This window comes from Phalangium opilio, unplaced genomic scaffold (genome assembly GCF_054372755.1).
Source record: "Phalangium opilio isolate 3A_F unplaced genomic scaffold, DU_Popi_V2 ptg000032l_1, whole genome shotgun sequence".
NCBI lineage: Eukaryota > Metazoa > Arthropoda > Arachnida > Opiliones > Phalangiidae > Phalangium > Phalangium opilio.
This window is the reverse complement of record NW_028324159.1, coordinates 7,500,280-7,524,798: the sequence shown is the minus strand read 5'-3', so window position 1 is coordinate 7,524,798 and position 24,519 is coordinate 7,500,280. Positions and strand designations below refer to the sequence as shown.

The following is a 24,519-nucleotide window of genomic DNA, read 5'->3' as shown; positions in this document are numbered from 1 at the left end:
TTAAATGCTAAAGGCGGCATCTCGGTTGTTTGATCTTGCAAATCAGGCCTACCAGAGAAATGTAAACATTGTGTGGCGTTACTTCTGTTCCTGAATAGAGCAAATATTTTAGAGTTCGATGATTTAAGCTGCAATGATATAACGCAACAATGGGGCAAAAGGAAAAGTGACGCGAAGCCAATGTATGATCCAGTACCATTAACTGAAATGTGCCACGTGAAAAAAAATTGTTGGATTTCATCGGGAGCCGTCAGCTGATGAGAAAAAGCATTTCAAACGCAAATTGCTTGAGTGTGCACCGGACTCTACAATTTCGTTATACTTGAAAGGTAGAATTAATACGCAGTACCAGAAGTATTATAAGAAACCTCCCTACGGGAGGGAAGTAAACAAGGCGCCATAGGCGTAACGTAAAAAGCGCGATACATCCTCGAACCACCAAATACCATATTGAGACACTATCACGCGTGGACTAGGCTCAGAAGCTTCCTCCATGCTTAGTCCTTGTCTTGTAAAGTAGTTCAGCAAGAGAGGAAAAGAGTAGTCTGCTAAACCGTCTGTATTGAATAAGATGGAGGATGCCGCGTCTCAGTGCAATTTTTACGTTCGAGATTTGGCAAATAAACATACGCAAACGGTTGTTTCAAAACGGAAATCTAGCTTGTTAACATTAAGCCAAGAGGATGAAAATGATGAGCCGAAGAAGAAAATATCAAGACAGGTAATAACACCATTTTATGATCTAACTTTACATCGTGCTGGGCCTTGGTAAGGTAAACATTTTAATTTTTACTATTCTGTACAGAACACTATCATTCCTCCTGAAAACCCTATAACCACATCACGGCTTGTGAATTTTCAAATTATAATTGATTGGTTATCATCAAAATCTAAAAATAGTGCTGTAATTACTTATGGGGAAAAATTTGGCACTGCTAAACCTAATGCTACATTCCCCAGCGAATTTAATAAAGTAAGGATGATGAGTGCAAAACTTCATGTAATTTTAATATTTATAAAACTTGTTTTATGGTAGGCTTATTTAGAAGTAACAAGAAGTGACATTTTCATGCCCCAACTAAGTTTGGAACCAGCGAGAGTTCTTATTGACAGTGAAGGGGAGGCCAGATTGATGGTTGTTTTCAAAGGATGTGTTATGAAGAAAAAGTTATTTGATGATGAAACATTTTGGACAATGAAGCGGTAATTGTTTTTGAACCACTACTGTCGGATCAATTTATTCTGTGCCCAGGATTGACAAAAGAAGCAATCGCAATTGTGAAGTCACGGACAATTATGCCAAAAAATATAATTAAATTCTTTTATCCAACAAGTCACATTTGTTCTCAGAAATGCGTAGTTTGGTTTAAAATTTCATCAAAAGCTCCTATAGCAGATGTTAGCTCCGGCAAATATGCTTGCAGCAATTGCAGTTACGCCTCTCGGTATTCTAAAAGATTAAGCAACAAGGAATATACCTTAAAAAATAAACAATCTCCCTCTTCTCATGTCAACTTAAAATACTTGTCACCTCGTTCAACAAGAACAAGACAAAATATAGCCAGAAATAGAAAGCGCAGACTATTTTTGAGTAAAGAGAATCTCCAAGAAAAGTGTCACTCTCTAAAAATCAAATTAAGTAAAAAGCAAAGTGACGAAATGGTTAAAGTTTCTTCTCTTATAAGTCAAGATTATGAAAAAGAACTTGAAAGTGTTCTAGCAGGGAACGGAAATGTGGATGCTTCAATAAAAGAAACTGTACGTGTTGCTTGGTTAAAAGATTGTGAAGCTCATCATGCTAAAGACGTTTTGGATTTTGCAAAAGATCAACAAAAGAATAGTGAGTTATAAAGCGGAATATCAAAATATTGTTATCACCCTCTAAATCGCCGATACATTTTTTTTATTAGAAATTGGCGACAGAGGAAATTACTGGAGTGCAATATCTTACCGTATAGGTAATTATTGTCTAAAATTCTAAGTATATTTTACTATATTGCCAAGTATAAAAGCTCATTTTTATCCGTGTCCGTGTTTCATTTTTATTAAGCCCAAGCTATTGCTTGCCGAAGCAAATCTGCTTACTTGGCTTTGCAAAGCTTCAAAGTATTAAAGCTACCAAGTTGGAGGAGCATTCAGAATAAAATGTCTCAACACTTAGAAGAGCCTGGTGTTAATATGGATTATTTGGTGAAACAAAAGGAACTATATGATCATTTCGTTAAAGACCAGGTTGTTAATGGTTTCAAAGAACCGAAAGGTGATGGCATACTTATTTTTGACGAAGTTAACGTGACATCAAAAGTCATCTGGAACAGCAAAAATTACAGGCTAATTGGTCTTGCAACGTCAGAAGAGCAATTACCAACGCTTGATGATGTATATGCTCAGTTTGATGACAAGGATATTCCTAAAGCTGCGTACATGCTCCAGTTCCTTTGGAGAGACTTGACATCAAATTATGATATTGTTGGTCCATATTTTGCTGCGGAGAGCTCAACCAATTCTCATTACATCGCTGCTTGCCTGATGGAGACTTTAAGCGCTTTTCACCTGGTTGGCTTTAAAGTTTCTGCTCTTCTGTGTGATGGAGCAAGTTCAAATTTAAGCCTAATAAAGATGACTCAAGGGCGGTTTGGAGCCTATGGTGTGAAGTTCCCTGAGGGTGGTGATATTGACGTCTCAGTGAAGCCATGGTTTGATAACCCTTTTACTGGCTTATCTGTCCATCGCATCAGAAGGGTTTCAACTTTTGCCTAAAATTCACTATTCGTCCATTCATGAACATTTTTATGTAGATGAAAAACCTCATTAATGCCTTGTTTGCATCAAAATCAACTGGTGCTCGTGACTTTACCATAAACGGGGTCAAATTTGGATGGGACCAAATTATTGCCTTGAAAGCAAGGGAGGATGAGAGGAGGGACAAAGGAGTTCCTCGATTGGTACCAAGGCTGCTCCAGAGTTATAATGATCGAGACTCATGGACAAAGTTATATGTGAAGCCAGCCAAAATAATGCAGGTATAGAAGTTGTTCCTCTTCTTTCAAATTTAGATCTGCATTGTTTTTTTTTTGTCGTACAAAATGTAGCAAAGTGATGTAATGTCGGAATTATATGAATATGCCAATCCATCTGATGGAGTTCTACCTTCCGACCATAAAGAGACGATGGCAACATACAATTATTTAATGGCTCTGAACAAGTTGTTTGAAAATGGCATGTTGTCTAAAAACAAGATTCATCATCCAAATGACACCCCGCTTATCAGCATTCGCGAAGGACTAGACTTCTTCAAAAATTGGTTGATGAACTTAAAAGGTATTAAAACCCTACACGTGGGATGTTATATTACATTTAAATGAAACCCTAACAATGTTATGTAATGCTATTACAGAAACTAATTCAAAATTTAATTGTTTGTATCCAAGTAAAGAATTCATTTCGTGGCAGGTAAAAATGTTTTCAAATTGATATGTTTCCATTACCTAATGTTTGTTTTTCGGTTTTTCCCTTTTATTTATTTATAGACTTGGGACCTTTTGCGAGTAATGGTGTATTACACGGAAGGTCTAGTGAAGTATTTCTTCAAAATATACCCTGTGCATTATTTAGTTCCAATAAGATTAAATGGCAGCGCAGTTGAGAGCTTATTTTCTCAATACAAATTTAATGCAAATGGCAAACTAACAAGTGTGAACTTCGCCTACGCACGGAAGTCACTACTAACAAAGCTAGATGTCCATGGTCGCCATCACTCCAATGCTAGTTACAGAAACGAGTCTCTTAATCTTGTAGAGAAAATAGTTATACCGAATAATTAGGGTCACATGATTGCATTTCCGATTAATATTTGATTAAATAAATATTATGGCCCTTATATTTTTGATCATATAATTTTCCAGGTTCATACACGACCTGAAAACCCGGTTATAGTCAGGGAAATTGAAAAGGTCAGGTTGTTTTTTTTTGTATAAAGAGTGAAAATTTTTCTTTTTGATGAGCATCGGCCACCTAGACATTACTAATTTAAATAGTGATGAAGTCGTCGGAGATGGAAACGTTAAAGATTTCTATCAATAAAATATGGTTGAAAACGCTGTTAAATACTAAATTCCATAAAAAAGCGCGGATAGATGACAAATTTTTATTAAAAAAATTCGGTTGTATAACCAATTTCAATAAGAAGTTCTGCTTTTTGAATAATATGTGCTTTAAACTCATTTCAAATGAATAACAATTGTTGTTAATTGAGTAAAAAGTTGTTAACAAAAGATTAAATAGTGGTTAAAAGTTTTTATTAATGAGAGAAATGGTTGGAGTGTTGATAAATGACTTTTAAGTGACTGAAAGTGTCGTTCCATGACTAAAAACTTGGTTAAAGTGTAGTTAAGTGAGAAAAATATGGTTCAAACTGTTGTGAAGTGAAAAATATGCTATTGAAAGTGATGAAAAATAACTAAAAAAACTGTTCGAAGTGTTGTAAAACGACTAAAACATATAGGACGAAAGTTATTTCAATGATTTTAGGCATGTATAAATGGAGGATACAAAAGCATCTCAACAGCGAATACAACGAGAAATGTGTGCATTAACGTAACAGATATGGGCTACTTAAAAAACCATTTGAGTTAATTCAAGATTAAACGATATCATAACCAAACATTGGGTGCATCACGACGTTTCGAGAAGATTTTTGTCGTACAAAATGTAGCAAAGTGATGTAATGTCGGAATTATATGAATATGCCAATCCATCTGATGGAGTTCTACCTTCCGACCATAAAGAGACGATGGCAACATACAATTATTTAATGGCTCTGAACAAGTTGTTTGAAAATGGCATGTTGTCTAAAAACAAGATTCATCATCCAAATGACACCCCGCTTATCAGCATTCGCGAAGGACTAGACTTCTTCAAAAATTGGTTGATGAACTTAAAAGGTATTAAAACCCTACACGTGGGATGTTATATTACATTTAAATGAAACCCTAACAATGTTATGTAATGCTATTACAGAAACTAATTCAAAATTTAATTGTTTGTATCCAAGTAAAGAATTCATTTCGTGGCAGGTAAAAATGTTTTCAAATTGATATGTTTCCATTACCTAATGTTTGTTTTTCGGTTTTTCCCTTTTATTTATTTATAGACTTGGGACCTTTTGCGAGTAATGGTGTATTACACGGAAGGTCTAGTGAAGTATTTCTTCAAAATATACCCTGTGCATTATTTAGTTCCAATAAGATTAAATGGCAGCGCAGTTGAGAGCTTATTTTCTCAATACAAATTTAATGCAAATGGCAAACTAACAAGTGTGAACTTCGCCTACGCACGGAAGTCACTACTAACAAAGCTAGATGTCCATGGTCGCCATCACTCCAATGCTAGTTACAGAAACGAGTCTCTTAATCTTGTAGAGAAAATAGTTATACCGAATAATTAGGGTCACATGATTGCATTTCCGATTAATATTTGATTAAATAAATATTATGGCCCTTATATTTTTGATCATATAATTTTCCAGGTTCATACACGACCTGAAAACCCGGTTATAGTCAGGGAAATTGAAAAGGTCAGGGTTGAACGTAGGGTTCTGGAAATTTTATAAATACCCCGATGTCAAGTGGATAGATGCATTAATTGTTTAATGAACATACCAAATGAAAATCCCTTTGAGATTCAGTAAAATAATTAAAGAATGTTTCCGTTAATATGCTAAGGAACAGTTTTTATAAATTTGTACTAAATCGATAACTAATTCTCTTTTGTTATTAAAGCATCCGATTTATTGTATTAGGAAACAGAAGTGTTTTAAGATACTTCGGGGGGTGGGGGAGGGTTCTTGAATAACTTCTGGTAGGCCTAATTTTATCTATTGAGGATCCTTTGGTAAATTGGCCGAATCTGATAATATCCTGAAAATAAGCTTATTTTTATTTACTTAATAATTGTCCCAATAAACGAACCTTTCATTATCAAAACGTTTTTATTTGAGAACATAATCGCTCAAATGTGTCGGTTTGTACCTAATTCTCTTGCGAGAATTCCCAATGTTTTCATCACAAGAAGTATCACAAATATTTATTTTATTTACTGCAGACATTAATGCTGCTTGACTATTAACCGCGCAAGTTTTTCTTTTCTTAACACGTTTCGGTTTTGCAAGAAATTGGTCATCGCTTGGGTCAGTTTGCATAGGAACTAGTTTATTGCTTTGAACAATTTGCATAGGAACTAGTTTATCACCTTGGTCACTTTGTATAGCAGCGTCTTATTCTTTTTGAAATATCTAAGCACAAACAGCGATATTTTGGAAAGGGTTTCAAATTACCAGGGAAGAACTAAATTCCAAATATATTTATGGTTATGCAGTAATGTGTGGCACTTAGCGTTACCCGAGAAACACCACTTGGAGGTGGCCACACTTCGTTTCTCATGGAGAGTTTTTTTTATGGCAGGTCCCCTTGCCTACTGCCGGCTTCTATATCCGGGGGAGTTTTCATTTGGCAGGCCCCTACCTATATAATGTCGACCTCATTGCCCTGCCAAATCAAAACTCCTCAGGACATTGAGGTCGACAGTATATAGGTAGGGTTGGCCTGCCAAATGAAAACTCCCCGGGATATTGAATCCCCTTGCCTACAGCCTTAAACGAAAAAAACCGACCTCACTCATCGCTGAGTTCAACCGTGTTTTCTTCGTTTTGACCACTAATAAGGAACGCCGGCTGTCTCTGGACTCAGAGCGTTCAACTCTTCCTCCGACACGCCAATTTCAATAGGTTCAAGGCCTTTTTTTGCATGCCTTGACGTCTTCCAGGAACCGACGGAAGTTGGTTCCAGCAGGAAGCCAATTGCCATCTTTGTCCTTGAAAAAAAGGCACCTGTACCAATATGTGGCCATATAACTGTTCAACGCCCGGTCAGTTCTGTAGAACTTTATGCTCGCCTTCAAATGTCGGTTTCTGTTTTCGACGTTATTCGTATGAGCACGTGAATCTTCCGAATTCACGAACTCATACTTTTGCAAAACAGTCAGATGCTCCCGAAATCCCATCAAAGTACAATTCATGTACATCGGGGCGCCATTTGACACTATCACTGACCCCGGAGCTATGTATTTCGCCATTTGGGTCCACAAAACGGCCCTGGACTTATTCCTGACCTTCAAAAAAGACCATCTTTCGTATCTCTGGAATAAATACCAAAGATACAAATGGTTTCTCCGGCCAATTGAGCCCCACTGTGGTACTTTCTAGAGTGCAAGTATGTTTCGGCCACCTCTACGAACAATCCTGGTCCTCCAATCTGCACCTTGTCGGCCCTGTTCGAAATGGCAATCTCAGCCACCTCGCGACACATGGAAAAGTAATCCACGACGGAATGGCTGGCACATTCATTGTGGATTATAGCGTCAGATACGCTCATTTTGGAAACCCACAGGAACACGAGGAAGATATTGTCGGTAACCGACAGGTTTGATTGTAAAACCAGGTGTTTTTCGAGGGGACAATGTTAGATTAAATTAAGGCGACTAGTTTGAAGACAAATAGTTTATTAAATCAGTTTAACATTGAGATAACATCGCATTACATACATAGGGTTAAAAAAATAATATTAAACAATAAATAGAACAATTTAGACGTTTCTTTAGTAAAGAGCAAAGGTCGCTCTCGGACGCCGTTGCTTATCTTAATACCCCTTCTCGACGGTGTACGATTACGTCAGGCCAGCTTTGGTTTTCAGGTAGCTGAGTCGAATTCCAGTCAAGGGTTTAGTTACGATATCGGCAATCATGTCCTCGGTTGGGCAGTACTGAAGGGCAATTATTCTCGATTCTTGCATGTCACGGAGTAGATGATATTTGATATCAGTATGTTTGGTGCGTGCATTGACCCGTTCCGACAGAGATAATTTGATACATCCTTGATTATCTTCGTAAAGTGTCGTTGGTGAATTCATCTGTTGTCCCATGTCTTCGAGCAGTCGACGTAGCCATAGTATTTCTTGGGTCGCATGCGCTGCTGCTACGTATTCCGCTTCGGTTGATGATAACGCAACAGAGGTTTGTTTCCGGCTTGACCAAGCTATGGTATTGTTGCCCATTTGAAAGAGGTATCCGCGATCCGAAAGGTCCCCTGCCCAGTCCGCGTCTACGTATCCTACGAGTTTGAGATTCTACGATGACGAAAGAGTCAGAGTGATTTCCAGGGTGCCTTTAAGATACCGCATTATCCTTTTTAAAGCTGTCCAGTCTCGTTTCCGGGGATTGGATACTCGGCGACAGATTATGCCAACAGCGCAAGCTATTTCAGGTCGTGATACCGTGGCAATATGCAAGAGAACACCAATTGCCTTTCGATATCGAGTGTTATGAGGCAAGACGTCGTCTTCACCTTCCAGTCTTTGATATGCCAAGTCCATGGGTGTTTTCGTCGGCTTCGAGTCTTGCTTACCATAGTCCTCAAGCATATGTTTAATCTTGGTGGACTGATGAAGATGGAAACTCCCATTTTCCTCCCGTGAGACTTGTATACCAAGGTAATAAGAAACCTCTCCAAGATCCTTGATTCCAAAGTGATTGTTCAGTCTTTGTGCGATGGAGTTGATGGTTGTTTGTTGTACGTTGGCCATGAGCATATCGTCAATGTAGAGAAGAATGTATGTCCATGTCTTGTCCAACTCTTGCCTATAGTAAAGACAGGGGTCTGCCTTGCCTCTAGTGAAGTTCTCTGTTAATAAAATTTCATTAGCCTTCTTATTCCAAGCGCGGGCGGATTGTTTGTGTCCATAAATGCTATGCTTGAGTTTGCAGACTTTCTGATCGTTCCCATCTGATACAAATCCCGGCGGTTGTTCCATGTACAGTTCTTCATAAATATCTCCATACAAGAAAGCCGTTTTAACATCGAAGTGTCTCACATGCATGTTTGTGGCGGAAGCAACGCTCAACAGAACTCTGATGGTTTCGTACTTGACGACTGGAGCGAAGGTTTCGTCATAATCTTCGCCGTATTTTTGGGTGAAACCTTTGGCGACAAGGCGAGCTTTGTACTTCTGAATTTGTCCGTTGTGATCGATTTTCGTCTTGAAAACCCATTTGCATCCAATGGCTTTACGGTTTTCGGGTAATCGTACAAGATCCCAAGTCTGGAGTTCTTGTAGCGATGATATCTCTTCTTCTGCGGCCTGAATCCATTTCCTCTGTTCACTACGAGGGAGCTACAGTAGTTCGGTCCATGAGGCAGGCGGACGTGGGTGCGCAATAGTTGCCTTGTACGTAAGCCGTCGTGGGGGAACTCCTTTGTTTATCCTCTTTGAACGTCTTGGTATGATCCCTTCATCATCGGTCTTATCGTCGTTGGATTTCGAGTCTGCGGTCTCCGATTCCGAGGCAGTGGAGTATTCATCGTCATCTTCGCCATTGGAGTCGGATTCAGCCGTAAGCAGCAAGTCCGTCGATATCTTAGCTACGTTCTTGTCCCCTTCTGGCTTAGTGTCGAAGGAAAGGTGACTGTGTTTCTCGCAGAATGTGTGGCCTTCATCGATTTTAACATCTCTGCTCATGATGATCCTGTTGGTCTTAGGAAGTAGTATGCGATATCCTTTCGTTGCCGTGCCGAATCCAACCAGAATACCTTCGATGGCCTTATCTTCCCATTTAGTGCGTTTGTTCTTGGGTACGCGTGCAAAAACCTTGCTACCGAAGACTCGGATGTGCTTTAGTTTAGGTTTTGATCCTGTCCATAGTTTGTACGGAGTCTTCTCTATAGGACTACTTGGTAAGCGGTTCCGCAGGTAATTAGCGGTATTTATGGCTTCACCCCAGTAAGAGTCGTCCAGGTTGGCATCCACTAGCATGCATTTCGCCATTTCCACGAGAGAACGGTTCTTTCTCTCGGCTATTCCGTTCTGCTGAGGGGTGTAAGGGACAGTGGTTTGATGCTCGATGCCTTGTTGTCTGAAGTTTTCCTGAATTTCCTTTCCAACATATTCGCCTCCGTTGTCCGAACGAATCTTTCCGGGTTTTCTCTGGAATTTGTTTGAGACCATGGCAACATATTCCTTCAATCTGTTCAGGACTTCAGTTTTCTTCTTGATCAGATATGTATGAGTAAATCGTGAAAAATCATCTATGAAAGTCAGCATGTAACTGTGTCCTCCGACGGTTTCTCGTTTCATAGGACCGCAGAGGTCTAAGGGCTGTCTCGTTGTAGATTCCGATGTCTTCGGGAAAGGTTTCGATGCCATCTTGCCCTTGATACAACTTCCGCAGAGTAAATTACATTCGCACTGGCGTATGGTGACTCCATCTGCCATTTCTTGAAGTTTCTTGATTGCAATTGGATCCCGATGGCCTAACCGTCTATGCCATAGTTGTAAGCAGTGCTTGTGGTTGGTCCTTGTTGTGACAGCATTGGCTCTGTCTTTATATTTCAGTTTGTACAGCCATCCATCCATTACAGCGGTTGCGGCTACTCGATTTCCTTGATAGATTTGACATGTGTCGCCTTCAAAAACCATCTTGTGCCCGGTTCTCGCCAGTCTATGGACCGATAACAGACTGCCTCCTAGTTTCGGAACGCAGAGAACGTCTTGAACTTGGATGTCTCTGATGTCTCCTTTTGGACCGACACATCTTATCATGCACTGGCCTACTCCTTCCGCTTCTATTACCGAATCGTCTGCCAAAAAGACCCTCTCTGCCGTCGGTGTGAGTGTGTCGAAGAAGGAGCGGTCGCTACTCATGTGGCTGGTGGCCCCTGAGTCAACGTACCAAGTGCCTGGCGTTTGATCTTTCGATGCCTTGAAGGCGGCGAAGTCGGATTGTTGAGCTACGGGTTTCATAGAAGATGCACTCTTGCTTTGATGTTTGTAACATCATTTCTTCGATTTCCCTTGCGGCGGCTTCACCTTTTGGTTTCGACAATCCTTTTGGTAGTGTCCATACTTCCCGCATTTGTAGCATTCGGGTTTATCTTCCTGACTTCTGGATTTCTCTTGACTGTGCCAAGTCCTCAGTGCTGTTTCCGTTTACTCCGAATCGTGCGGACCTGAACCCTCCGTTCGTCGGTTGAATTCGTCTAGAAGCTTAGCTCGAACATATTCCAACGTCAGATCAGTCTCGGGTTTGACTTCCAATGCAGTTACAAGATTTTCGTACGAATCCGGAAGGCTGCACAGTAGCATGCAAGCGATATAACTATCCTTCAGTACTTCTCCAATTCCTCGTAACCGTTCCACTAACTCCATCATGGCGGTGATATGCTGTTGCATCGTTTGTCTATTCTTGAATCGCATTTGATGCATTCTTCGAAGAAGAAACAGCTTGCTTGTCATGGTGGACTGTTCGTGGAGTTTCTGGAGAGTGGTCCACATGTCCCTGGCAGTGGGCTGGCGGACTATGTGGATAAGTTGGTCATCCTCCAGAGACAATGCTATCGCGGCTTGGGCTTGGCGGTCACGTTTATCCCAGTCAGTTGGTACATTCTGCGTTGGTTTGTCCTTTTCAACTACTGTCCATAAGTCATCTCTGGTTAGAAGCATCATGAGTTTAAATTCCATAGCTGATAATTAGAGGCGTTCAGCTTCGTAATGGTAAACTTGGAGTCTCCATTCGTAGCCATCATGCAAGAACGTACGCGGAAAAAATAAAACTACTTCAAACAGTGCGGTGTGCGAGGCCCATAACCTGTTAGATTAAATTGAGGCAACTAGTTTGAAGACAAATAGTTTATTAAATCAGTTTAACATTGAGATAACATCGCATTATATACATAGGGTTAAAAAATAATATTAAACAATAAATATAACAATTTAGACGTTTCTTTAGTAAAGAGCAAAGGTCGCTCTCGGACGCCGTTGCTTATCTTAATAGATTAATGGTTTTCAGTTATTTCAATTGGCCTTTGGGATAACTATTTCCGTCGAAAAACAGGCGAGTATTTTGGAAGTGTATTTTAGACATATAAAGTGCTTTTATAGTTGTGCAACCTTTTCAAATAACTGATTCTCCAAGACTTCGAAAAATCTATGGAAGTGCGTGAAACCCACAAAGTAACTAGATGATAAAATTCGTGCGTTTATTAGTCCAACAGGATTTGTCGGCCAAAAAACTTCGTTTCTTCTCGGATTCAGGTACACACTTGACAGGAAAATATTTGTCTTCTATAATAAAATGTTACTAAATGCGACTTTATTCAAACAGATCAGGTTTTTTACGGAATTTTAGAAACTATTTAAGTTGGCTGACATAATTGCTTGTGGTTTATGGTGAAAATAGATTTTCCACGAAAATTAGTATAATTACATATAAAAGTGGCATCCTTAAAGAAATTATGTTACTTCAGTGAGCATGTATAAGAAGGAGGTTGAACAAACCAAATTCTCCGTCAGCCCCCCCCCCCCTTTCAAAACCGCCACCGAGCTGTGGCTCGGTATCAGGAGACCGCACATGTGCAATCGGAGCAACAGAGAGAGAAAACAAGATGCACCAAGGGCTGAGACTTAATACAAATTTTTCACGGCTCACGTGGCTCCCCATATAGTTGACCTCCCTAAGGTATTATTAAAATAAATCGTACAACTAAAAAACATTTCTTAAACACAGTGTATCCCTTAATTTCTATTAATATGAATGATACTAAATTGTGCACCCAACTAAAGTATAATTTTTTAAAACCATACGATTCAAATAATGTATCTAAAACAAAATCCTGGATCCCCTAGACCAGAAAGCACTATGACCGCAAACCGTCCCCTCTGTTTTACCGAACCTAGCCATCCAGCATTATCTGATGTATCACGTGCACAAAGTGCACGAAAACTATCATCTTGTTTCCTTCACTCAAAAAGCCCGCGAAATTTGAACTACCTTTCTTTCCTCTCTCTCTCCTCTCCGGGCGGGACGCCAGCTCTCCCTCTTCCCCCTCTCACTTATATACTAGGCAGGCAGTTATGTCTCTACGTCATGCTTTCATTCGTTTCTCTCCGAGCTTCTCTCTCCAAATCGTGTACGCTCTCTCCGTATCATGCACGCGTCCGGCACAGGGACAGGAACAGGCACTTGGGCCCTTTCTTAAATTTTACCAGAATTAAAAGTCCGTGTGAAATTTAAAAACTAGGGAGGTTTGTGTACGGTTCACGAGATGTCTGGAGGTAGGTGACAGAGAGTTTGGGCTGTGCGGTATTAGTTACCTTCTGTCTTCCCTCTTTGAGTCTCCATGTTAGACGTGCTCACTGCCAATGGCAATACGGAATTGGCCATTTCGATGTAACTAAGAGGGAATGACAAGGGGGCAAAACGTTGCCTTAGATCTCGCTTTTTGGCGCCTGTGCTGTAGTCTTTTTGTATCCCTAGAGTGCCCAGAGAAGGCAATGTATCAATCCCCTTGTATACCTACCCCCTTTTTTTTACATCGAAAAGGTCTATTAAGTGCGTGATCTAATTTTTTTCGCAAATGAAGAATGTCAGTAAATGGTTTTTTACATTTTCATGTAAAAGACCCAAAGCTCCAGTCCAGGATCCATTATCAAGTTCTTTTCCGTAATCGTATATGCCAGTAAAATGGAAAGAATAACTGAAATTGAAAAACCCGTATTGTAATCGATGGAAGTATGTAGTACATCATAAGTTTATAAGATATGTTCCATAAGTATGACATTTCCTATACTTCGTAATGCTAAAGACTTACTGAGAGCTAGTTCGAGAACGACAAGCGAGAATTGACTTCACTCGGTTAATTTTGCAATCCATCTTCTTATTTAGTCTGTACTAAGCCTTTGACAGCGCCTCACTAGGCATCATTTTAAGAGAATTTATGATATTCACTCACGTTACTTCATGACAAGCTCTCAGTAACCAGTGACAAACTTATGGATCATATCTTATGAACTTATGGTAAATAATTGAATAAAGATTCATGCACCTGAAGTTTATTGCTTTTGAGAAATAATCGGCTACCATCGCAGCTATGTCATCGATATCGTAATAGGTTTCTTCATTCTTAACGTACTTGGTTTTTATGGTAGACCATAAGCTGTTCTAAAAGTTATGAAATAATTAAATGAAAATTTCAGGCTTGAATTTTCTTATTGATTTATTCGAAAGAGTGTATAAAATAACAAATATTTCAAATTGAAACCATGTATCAATTTATAAAATTTATGAAGATACGAGAGATTCAGTTTTCTTACTGAAGTAGGCCTATACTTCTCTGCAAAGAGGACGGGACCAGAGAGAACCAATCCATCAGGCGGGACTAGTCGTCTAATAGAATTTTATAGCCCTCCTTCGTCTTCTTCGTAGAGAAGCCAATTGCCTGGGATCCAATAAAAGAAACTTAACCGATCGTATCTTCTTTAATATAATAAATGTTTCCAATTTGAAATATTCATTACTTAATGCATTCTTTTTTATGAAAGGAACACATCTAACAATAAGAACACAATTGAGACAACTATTTTACTTAATGCAGACTTTGACACGAAATGCCATTTAAACTATACTATATTTGGTATTACGCTGGCTAGATTATAGAAATCAAAAGCTCTAGCTCGAAATAAGATGGAACTCCGAATAATAAGGTGTACAAAATCACAGAAATCGATTACTTGATTTCTAGAATTCTTAGAAAATCATCAGTAATAATAATCATTTTTGTGGGTAATCAACGGTAATCAGAAATCTCCGATAATCACGTGAAATCTTGAGAAAATCGGAAATAATCACATGATTAACTAGTAATCTTATGTTATCACCTCGCAAATCACACATTTCAAGAAATAATCACACAAAATCAATCGAGGAATTCGAAAATCCAAGATAAAAATCGTAAACAGTTGGAATAGAAATAATCACTGCATTCATCGCAATTCACGAAGATTCCAGTGGTAATCACGGCATTCACAAAATCCCTATTGCAGCGTCATCTACGTACACTATCATTTTTGCAACAATTTAGAACCAATAATTATTAAATATTAACTCTATATAAAATTTAGTGTATCAATTGCAAATTTTGTTTATGAGAAAAACATTTAAAATAACTTTGGCATAAGTATGCAAAATTTGGCCAACACGATGGCACTAAATAGGGTCTAGTTCTGAGGTAGCTCAATTGCCTTTCGTCCCGAGTAATCCTCCCCCATTTTTCCGCGTCCCACCAGACCCAATCGTTTCCGAAAATACGGCGCGTATTTCTCTCAGAATTCGTATCCACCCCCTGTCAACCTTGTTTGGTCTAGGCAATAAAACTTACCGGTAAAAATCCAATTCTCATATGCATATGCATAATTAAATTTTCACACTTTCAATCTACACATGAAGGAAAAGTTAAATGATCATACACAATACTCTTCATCTGATTTACAATGGTAAAATAATTCTAAAACCGTTCACAAATCTTACCTTGTTTCTTTAAAACTTTTTTTTATTAAAAACGGATTTCGAAACAGGTTTGCGACGATATGAAGCTGTTTATAATCCACGATTCTGGCACCATGCAACTTAGATTAAGCAGAATAAGCTATTACTTGACTTCGTGAAAAGTGGAACCAATATATTTGTGTGAGTTCGTGCAGAGCCGCGGAAAAACACTGAAGAATCAATGCCAGGGAACACTTAACTACTCGAAACGCGGAGTTGCATGGCTGATATTAGGTTTCATTCGTAAGAATCTTTTGCTTTCTTTCAGTTCCAGAAACATTGATGGTTTTCGCTCAAATGTCTAGTGTCATCATAAGTAAATAACAAAGCTGTAAGGTAGCTTAATGAATGTCCATTTTGAGAAGCGACGACCTACTAGAAAAACAGTTTCACTCCATTCGCGTATTCACGAAAGACGATGCGTATTTTCCTAAGACCCTCTATTTTTCCTGCCCCTGGGTTTTTGCGGTAACGAAATTCGACCAAACAAACCATGGTTGAAGAAAATAGCAAACAGATAAAGGAAAGAAATCTGGTGTTCGACGCTTTTTTGTCTTGTATTTGGGTATCAGGCCTTCCCCCTTAGTTGGGTGTTCCCCGGAAGCACTCTAGAAACACGTACCCTATACCTTGTTAAATTTCGTCACGGTAAAATATAATTGAGGTTATGGAGTTTATGTTAGGTAGACCAAATGAAACATTCATTGATTCTGGTAAAATATATTTTTCTCGAGGGGCTAGTCATTCGCCAAAATGTTTCTACACCTGATTACTGATTTCTGAATTTTTATGTGAATTCGGTTGATTAATGAATGAATTCCTTCATTTACGTGATTTGTATTATTTTCGGTGATTTCCGTAATCTTTACACTGATTTCCCGGTATTACCGCAGATTACTTGTGATTTATGTTTGAATTCCGGTGACTTTTTGGTGAATGCCGTGATTACCACTGGATTGTTCGTAAACTGCGATGAATACAGTGATTATTTCTATTTCAACTGATTACGATTTTTATCTTGGATTTTCGAACTCTTCGATTGATTATGTGTGATTATTTCATGAAATGTGTGATTTCCGTGCAGATAACAACAGATTATCATGTGATTATTTTCCATTTTCTCAAGATTGTAGGAAATTTCTGATCACCGCTGATTACCCACAAAAACTATTATGATTACTGATGATTTTCTAAGAATTCTTGAAATTAAGTAATAGATTTTTGTGATTCTGTACACCTGATTATTCAAGTGACTATGCCCTCGATTTTTCTTCACATATTTACGTTATTATTAATTCTCAGATAATAAAGGACAGTGTCGCTAAATTAAAGTGAGGGTAATGAAGAAAAACCAGGTGGAAATTCTAATTTAAATTTTTGTTTTTTAAATAAGGAATTGCCACTTCATGGAAATCATTAAAATAAGTTAATTTTCAAACTAAAATTATTTTGCGAGTTTATGGACCAAGGCCCTTCCTCAGCCTAGTTTTAATTTTTGCTAATTTAGATTTACAAGTAACTATATTTTAAATTTACAAGTAACTATTATCAAGTTTTTTCACTGTAATCAAAAGTGACATTGCCAGTAGTGTACACTGTTTTTTATTTAAGTTTTATTTTTTATTTTCCTATTTTCTTTATTATTATTCCCCCCCCGTTTATATTTATTGCCTGTTGATCTTAATTGCCTTGCTTAAAAGAGCTATATTTATTGGGATATTTGATGGAACGTCATTGAATTGATCCCATATCATTGAAAGGTATTTACAACTCCAGGAATAAACATATTTCAACTACTTGGAATCTATAACACGTAATTTTTTGGGCCTTTCTGCTTGAACTAAAGGGGAGGAGATGTAGAAACCGTCATCCCTGACGTTACACCTAATGTATTTGAACTAGGAAGCCAACGTACATTGACGTAGCTATGGACCATTTCGATGTAACTAAGAGAGAACGACACGGGGTAAAGCTGTGCCTTCCATCTCGCTTTTTGGCGCCTGCGCTGTAGTCTTTTTGTATTGGAAGAGTGTGCTGAGACGATATTGTGTCAACCCACTTGTACGTCCCGATAGTGAGGGTTGCCTAACCCTTTTTTAAAGTCGATAAGGTCTATTGACCTATCCGTGCGGAACCCAAGTGTAAACAAGTTATCTTGGCATTGTAAGAAAGAGTAAAAATAGGGTGACTAGCCAATGAAACGCTAGTAAGGAGGATCGTTTGGTTTTTATCAAAGTTTTAAGCCCTTACCCTTACCTTCAATCAGATATTAGTATGGGGGATATGACTTCTTAAAGATTCAAATAGAAGAAATCTATGTCCCTACACTTTTCAGTTTCAACTGCGTAACACCTACCCGTTATGAGAAGTTCTAAGACTATGAATTTAGTTATAATCTGTTAAATTCTCAACTTTCCTAAAAGTTTAAAACGCGAACCAATCAAAGGGGCGAGAAGATAGGCCTACATTTTCAAAGGCTTTGATCTTAAATAGCTATTCTAAAGAACGATGACTTGAAACAAAACATCATTAGGAAATCAAAAAAGAATAACTTTAGTGGTAGCGACGTTATGCTTTAGGTAGAATCAATACAAATTTGGCAATTTTATTGTTCACCCTTCCTTTCTTTGCCCTAATAAAATTCAGCTTTCCGGGGTGCAGCTGAAATTAAAGTTGTTCAGGAAATACAACGTATGTGCATAACCGTTAACACGCAATTCAATCATGCTATAAACAGAAGCCACGTTCACACCTCGACGAAGGATTCCGGTTCAAAGCAATGCATGGAGCTCCGCAAGTCAAGTGTGAACACCTCTTAAAATCGATAAATTATTTAAAAGACGGTGCATTAGCTAATCAATGGGCCTACTTCTTGTTCTTTAACGAAGCACATTGTTTTTGCAGAGAGTGAAATGAAGAACGTTTTGAAATAGTTAACACCCTTTCTGAAAACATATTCTACCGTATTTTTAGATGAAATAGACAATTGTACAAGTTTGGAATGCAAAATATTACCTCTCCGAGGCGAGTACAGTACTACCTACAAACTTCCTTGTAATTATTACTCTTTCACAACTATATTGGCGTGCAAACACCGTGCACTCGTTATACCTCAAAGATATTCTTAGTATGCCAGAATGACTATTAATTTTAGTACATACCAAAACTGCTTATCTCTAGGCGCACTAAATGAATTCTAACCCTAAAAAAGTAGAAGCCGATAGAACAGGTTGGTGTTTGTGTCGAACAAATGGAAGACTAGTAGATACAAGCCAGTAAGTACAGTTTGATGTCTTTGTGGGATAGACAAAGACCGGTAGATAGTGCTGTTAGCAACCAACAAGTACAGATTGGTGTCCATGTGGAATGGGTGATACACTAGGCAGGTGAACCACGAAACAGTAGTTTTAATTCAAGCGGAATAGGTGACGTAGTGAAATCCGTTTGTCTACATTTCTGTGAACTGTGATAGCGATTCGAAACTGGCGAACGTGTTTTCTCCGATTTGCTAACTGCGAACACGCTCCTCTGGGTTGTAACAACAGACGCACACACACGGCATACGTCACTCGGATTTGTAAAAATCTGAAGCTAGATCTAGATAGATAAATTAAATGTATGGAAAATCATTTGTACGTGAAGAGGAACTTCCACCGGAAATGAAGAGTAGAACTATTATCCGTTTTGATATTTAAGATAATGAAAATTATGAAATTTACGGAATCTTTCCTTCCGACGATTTCACCATATGACATCCGCAGAAAATATATATAAATAGTCCTTGGTGTGCATTGTTTTCTCAGATCAAGTGCAGAGTATAATTACTCCTGAAAGGTTGGTTGTCATTTGTTAAATATTCCGTTTTTTGATAGTAATTTCACAAGCTTGGTTTTTAGCCACATCGTATGAAGCATATTCTTTTAAAGTATAATATTATGTTATCTGAAGTTTTACTTTAATATAAGCAATGTTCGTTTCTTAATTAAATATGTTGTAATTAAGTAGAGAACGATGTGGCTACTGTTATGGCACAGCTCTTGGGTCATCTTCTTTTAATGCATGGTTAATAGATCGCCAAATAAATGAGTTTGATTAAATAAAAATAATAAATTATTTATCTGTGATCTTTCTAAAACTTAATAATAACTTGTCAGATTCACACAAACGATTAGAAAAACCCAAATAATTTTTCCCAATATGAAACTCACATATGAAATTCTCTATTCCAAAATTTTCTAGATACGAAAATGGGCACGGTTGCCACTATATTATACACGATTTTATTGATGCGTCAGCTTACAAATCTGTTTCAAGCGACTGTTGCCAGGCCCTTTGCACCAGGTTTGGCAATCCGAGGACTTGCGATGATTGTACTTCATCCACGCCTTATTGCGGATATGGCAGCTGCAATACTTTTGGGTGAGCATATTATATGCTTGGCCATCAATTTGTATATTATTTAAAATTAGGATTGGATCTATGTTTCATTTCAAACTTAAAAAATTATCTAAAAACAACGGATAGCGTTTGGCAACTTTACTTACTAACTTAAATGTTGTTTTAAACAATCAAAAAAGATTACAAAAATTGTCAGGCCATTTCATTCTCTTAAAAGATTAGGTCTAATTTAATATGCACCTATTAAATCAATTTAATGCGGTAGTGGGTATTTTTAGCCACATCGTATGATGTACATCTACGATGAGGCTCTTAGTTTGACCTGCCCTGTTGTTCTTGTAGTAGTAGTAGGGGTGTCACAGTCCTGCCTTTGGCAGTATCAAATTTTTCGATCGTCATTTTTGAACGTAGAGAGAAAATATTTTTCTTTTTAGTTAACGTTGCAGTTCACAGGTGGAGTTTTAAACTTAATACAGGGAAGAAATAATTTTTTTTAACTTTCCTTCCTCCACGGAGAATCGAACCGCGAACCCTTTCACTTGCCAGCTCAGTACTATACAGCCTCGCCCAACATCGCTTGTTAAGAAACGGTCTCGAATAAAGCGCTATACTCGGAGAGAGAGGTTTGTCACAGGAACGGTTCCCTTCTCTCTCTCTCTATCTCTTCAACTAGGAGTCATGATCTTATCCGAGGCTAGGAGATATAACTTCGCGGTTTGAGAGGCAAAAGCATATTAAATAAATTTCTCTATTCATTGCATATCATTATAATAAGCGCAAAAGATATTTAATGGTAGTAATTAGTATTATACATATGGCAGTGCCGTAGTTTATTTCCATTTGCGACAGCCCATTAATTCACCTATATTAGGTTAGGTTGGGTTGGGTGAGGTTAGGTTAGATCACTTGGTAAACATGTCAAATTTGATTTTCCTGCTGTTTTTACACGATTTTTAAAATTTGATTTTCTACCATTAATAATCATTTGCGCCAAAAAATTTTAGCACCATAGTTTTTTTTCACGGTCTAACGAGTCTTAAACAAAACAAAACAAAAAATTGGCAGTGCAGGTACTATTCTTCAAAATTCCCGAACCAAGAAAGTAATATGTAATATGCCAACTTCATACACTTAATTTTAGGCGTTAATTTTGATTTAGAACCATAATTAAGAACTTGCCTCGTTAAGCCTAGGCCTTATAGCTGACGACAGTCAAGACACTCGCCGAGTCGCCGTGTAGAGAGGACGCCGTAACCAGGCAACGGAATCAGAGTGCATGCGCCAAACAGCGCCCAATCGTTTTCGTGGGAGCCAAATTTGAAATGCGGAGCTTTAAACCTTAACACAGAGGGCAATCGAACGCACATTTCATGTAAATTAAAGCAATTAAAGACACATTTGACTCGATTTAACGGCAAAAATAATTTAAAATTATCACTGATACGCGAGCCGTAAATCTCTTGACATACATAGTTATGGTTATTGAGTTATGTTAATATCAGGTGCGTTACTTTTAATTCATATTCACGGTTTTTGGGTTGCGTTAACATCAGGTGGGTTTATGGTTATTGGGTTATGTTAACTTGAGGTGGGCTTCTTCTATTTACGCTGATTGGGTAACTTCTATTTATTCTTATTTCGTAAAGTTAACATCAGGTTTGCTAAAAAAGGGTGAACAGTAAAGGGGTCACAGGGTGATGGTAAAGTCCAGCCAGATACCAGTCCAAGCAGATACCGAGTTCCCAATGACTTTTGAGTAGAAGGCCTGCCAGCTTTACTCGCGACCCATGTTAAAAAAACTTTTAACGAAAGCACCCCTACTTCCAACATAAATTTCGCGGTAGTGCTAGAGTCGGTTTCAAAGCATTTCTATCAGCTTTGAACGTTGATTATTCGCCAAATAACGGACGTAAAATTACGAAATACGCCTCAAGATTGAAATTAAAACATACGCGACTAATCTTGTAAAATTCAGCCAATTAAATACTGGGCAAATATCTTTGAAATGCTCTGAAACGAGTCCACTTTTGAAATTTGATCATCGTAGAAAAAGCATTACGAGTCAGGGTTTGTAGCGCGGAAAATGTCCAAAGTTGGAACTAAGGGCATGGGGCTCTTTCGCTACTAGCTTTTGAAGACGGGTCTCGTGTAAAGCTGGCGGGCCTTCTAGCCACCGGCATTCCAATATGACGACGGTAAACTGGACAAAAGGATACTAAGTAAGTATTAATAAGTAAGTTTGGAATGTTTAAACTTTCTTGTCATTTTTGAATTAATGTTCCGCGCTTTATTACATCTTCAAATTTTGGGTTTTTCATAGCGTTAGCGTATGAAAGAATTGATTCTGATTTCGAAGAGAAAGTATCGCTTTTAAAGTTAGAGTCAATTCTGTATTACTTTGAAATATTTCGTTATTAATTAAAATTTCAAAATGGAAATTGTTTGAAAATCTTGGTTTTCAAAGTTTATGTGGAGCGGAACTGATCCGAGAAATAGTATCTGACAGTCCTTTGAAGTTACTCCTTATTAGACGCGTGATTAAACTTATAGACTTAGGCGATACATATTATGGACTTACGAGTTCCGTCTTATAGGCGGCTATTGTACCTATCACACTATAGTTATAGAAATTTAGCTCGAAAGTCATCTTTTCGTCTATAGTCCGTCAAAATGTTTTTTTTCCTTTAAAAATTTGCTCTATTGAAAAAGTTACTTTGCGTTGTTTGTTGGTTTGAAAAACTTTCTTCAAATTTAACTTGTTGTTACAATTAATAAAAGTTTCGTGAAGAAAGATCAGAAGGACTTCGCATCCAAGGAACGTCATCGTAAGTAAAAAACTAAGACTCGGCGATTTTCGTCATTTTTATATAGTTTTTATTACGATTAGCCATACTCGCGCGTTAATTAATTTTCTCAACAAATTAAAATTAGTAATTGAATGGTAATTGTTTGAATGAATTGAGCTGTTTTATAAAAATGCGTGGGATCTTAAACGCGATTGTCCTTCTAGGAAAGTTCCGAGAATCTCTCAAATTGAAAGACGGGCAATTAGACGCGGGTTAAGATGCATATTTCCCAGGGTGTCGGATAGGCCTGTGCGAGTCCAGTTTAATTTTACATAATTAATAATTCAAGAATTATAATAAATTAATTTCTAATAAGGATAAATTTTACTAACAAAGTATAAATTTCACGACGACAATGACGCGCAGTAACAAAAATTTTTAACTTTTGGTTTTGGTTTGCTTGACTACTTTAGCTGAAGTCAAATTTTTGTCCAATCACCTGTCTATTCTAAACTTTAAATCGATTAAACCCTACTAGATGCGGCTCTCTACTTAAAATTCCGGGTCAGAAAGTAAATATTTTTGGACTTGATAAGGCGTCAAGTATCGGTTCGAGTCCTACTCCAGTCCAATAGTGAAGATTTTTAAGGACTCGAAATAATTTTCAAGTCCCAAAATTTTGATTTTCGAGACTCGATTTTCGAGTTTTTCGCACAGGCCTGGTGTCTGGTGCCCAGAATTTAGAATAGAATGCGATGAATAGAAGACGCGTGCTTTTGGTTTTAATTTTCCAGCTTATGGGTTATAATTTAGCAATCTTAAAGGTAACGCGATAGTTTTTCCATGGATAAAGAATGCCCGAGAGCGTGAAATTTGTCTCCACTGTAGAGGATAGGCAACTCCCTACACCTTATTCCGTGTATTACAACATCAGTTGTCAGCGAGCGCAAACCAAGGTCTCTATGTAACCTAGCTTTGTACGTGCTGTCAAGAGACCAAAGGATTTTCAGGATCTTCAGGATTTAAAATCGTTTAAAATATCCCGAAGGGTTTTAGCCTCTTGTCAGCACGCGCAAGGCTAAATTACATGGAGACCTAGGTTTGCGCGTGCTGACAACCGTTGTTGTAACAGAGTATATTCGGAATAAGCTGTAGTTCGAGATAGGGAGTTGCCGATCCTGTAGCGTCGCGATAATAAAATTTCAAGGTGACGCGCATTCTTTATCCATGGTTTTTCACTACATCGTTTGATGAACATCGAACCATGGGCTATTACTTTCACTTGGTCTGAAGAAAAAGTATCGTTCGCCTTTTTAAAGGGAGAGTGAAAACGGAAAAGAAGCGGTCATGATTTAAATAAGAGTGCGGTGTGGATGCGCAATGCCACATATTTTTGAAGAAACTTTTTAAACGACATCCGTTAGGAAATGCTATAATTGATTTTAAATTTTAGCCAGACTTAAGTAGAGAATGAAAACGAAACCCTTAACCAAATTCATTTCAATCGCTTACGTATTTCCTATTCGTAACCCTATAAGAAAAATTCTCTTTCAAACGCTTACGCGTCTATAAGGTCCATAGGCGATTTCAAAAGGGGGTCTAGGGGGTATTCCTTAAATCATTGGCAATTTTTAAGCTCACTCGAGTTGCTACTCACTTATTCAATGGTGACCTATACTTAATAATTGGTAATATTTAAAGGGCGTCGAAGAACTATTCACTAATTCATAACTAATGATTGGCGTTTCGAGGGACTACTAACTCAATCATTTTTGATTTCAAAAGTGTCGAGAGGCAACCTACTTATTCATAGCCGATTTATAAAGGGAGTTGAGGGGCTACTAACTTAATCATTGCCTGTTTTAGTGGGTGTCGAGGGGCTACTCACTTTATATTTTGAGATTTT

At 38.0% G+C, this 24,519-nt stretch overlaps 1 protein-coding gene across 1 annotated transcript; it reads left to right on the top strand.

Moving 5' to 3' along the window:
• The first annotated feature begins 552 nt into the window (after window positions 1-552).
• LOC149685809 (uncharacterized) lies at window positions 553-1,826 on the top strand. The gene is made up of 3 exons (XM_089870949.1): window positions 553-721; window positions 806-973; window positions 1,037-1,826. The coding sequence occupies exons 1-3, from the start codon at window positions 572-574 to the stop codon at window positions 1,205-1,207; spliced, it is 489 nt and encodes a 162-aa protein (XP_089727075.1). The 5' UTR covers window positions 553-571; the 3' UTR covers window positions 1,208-1,826.
• The last annotated feature ends 22,693 nt before the right edge of the window (window positions 1,827-24,519 follow it).

What these genes read in the sequence shown, in the direction of transcription:
- LOC149685809 (XM_089870949.1), top strand. Translation starts at nt 572, where the DNA reads ATGGAGGATGCCGCGTCTCAGTGCAATTTTTACGTTCGAGATTTGGCA. An exon ending in AGAAGAAAATATCAAGACAG is followed by an intron (nt 722 to 805) that starts GTAATAACACCA and finishes TATTCTGTACAG; the next exon opens with AACACTATCATTCCTCCTGA. An exon ending in TCCCCAGCGAATTTAATAAA is followed by an intron (nt 974 to 1,036) that starts GTAAGGATGATG and finishes GTTTTATGGTAG; the next exon opens with GCTTATTTAGAAGTAACAAG.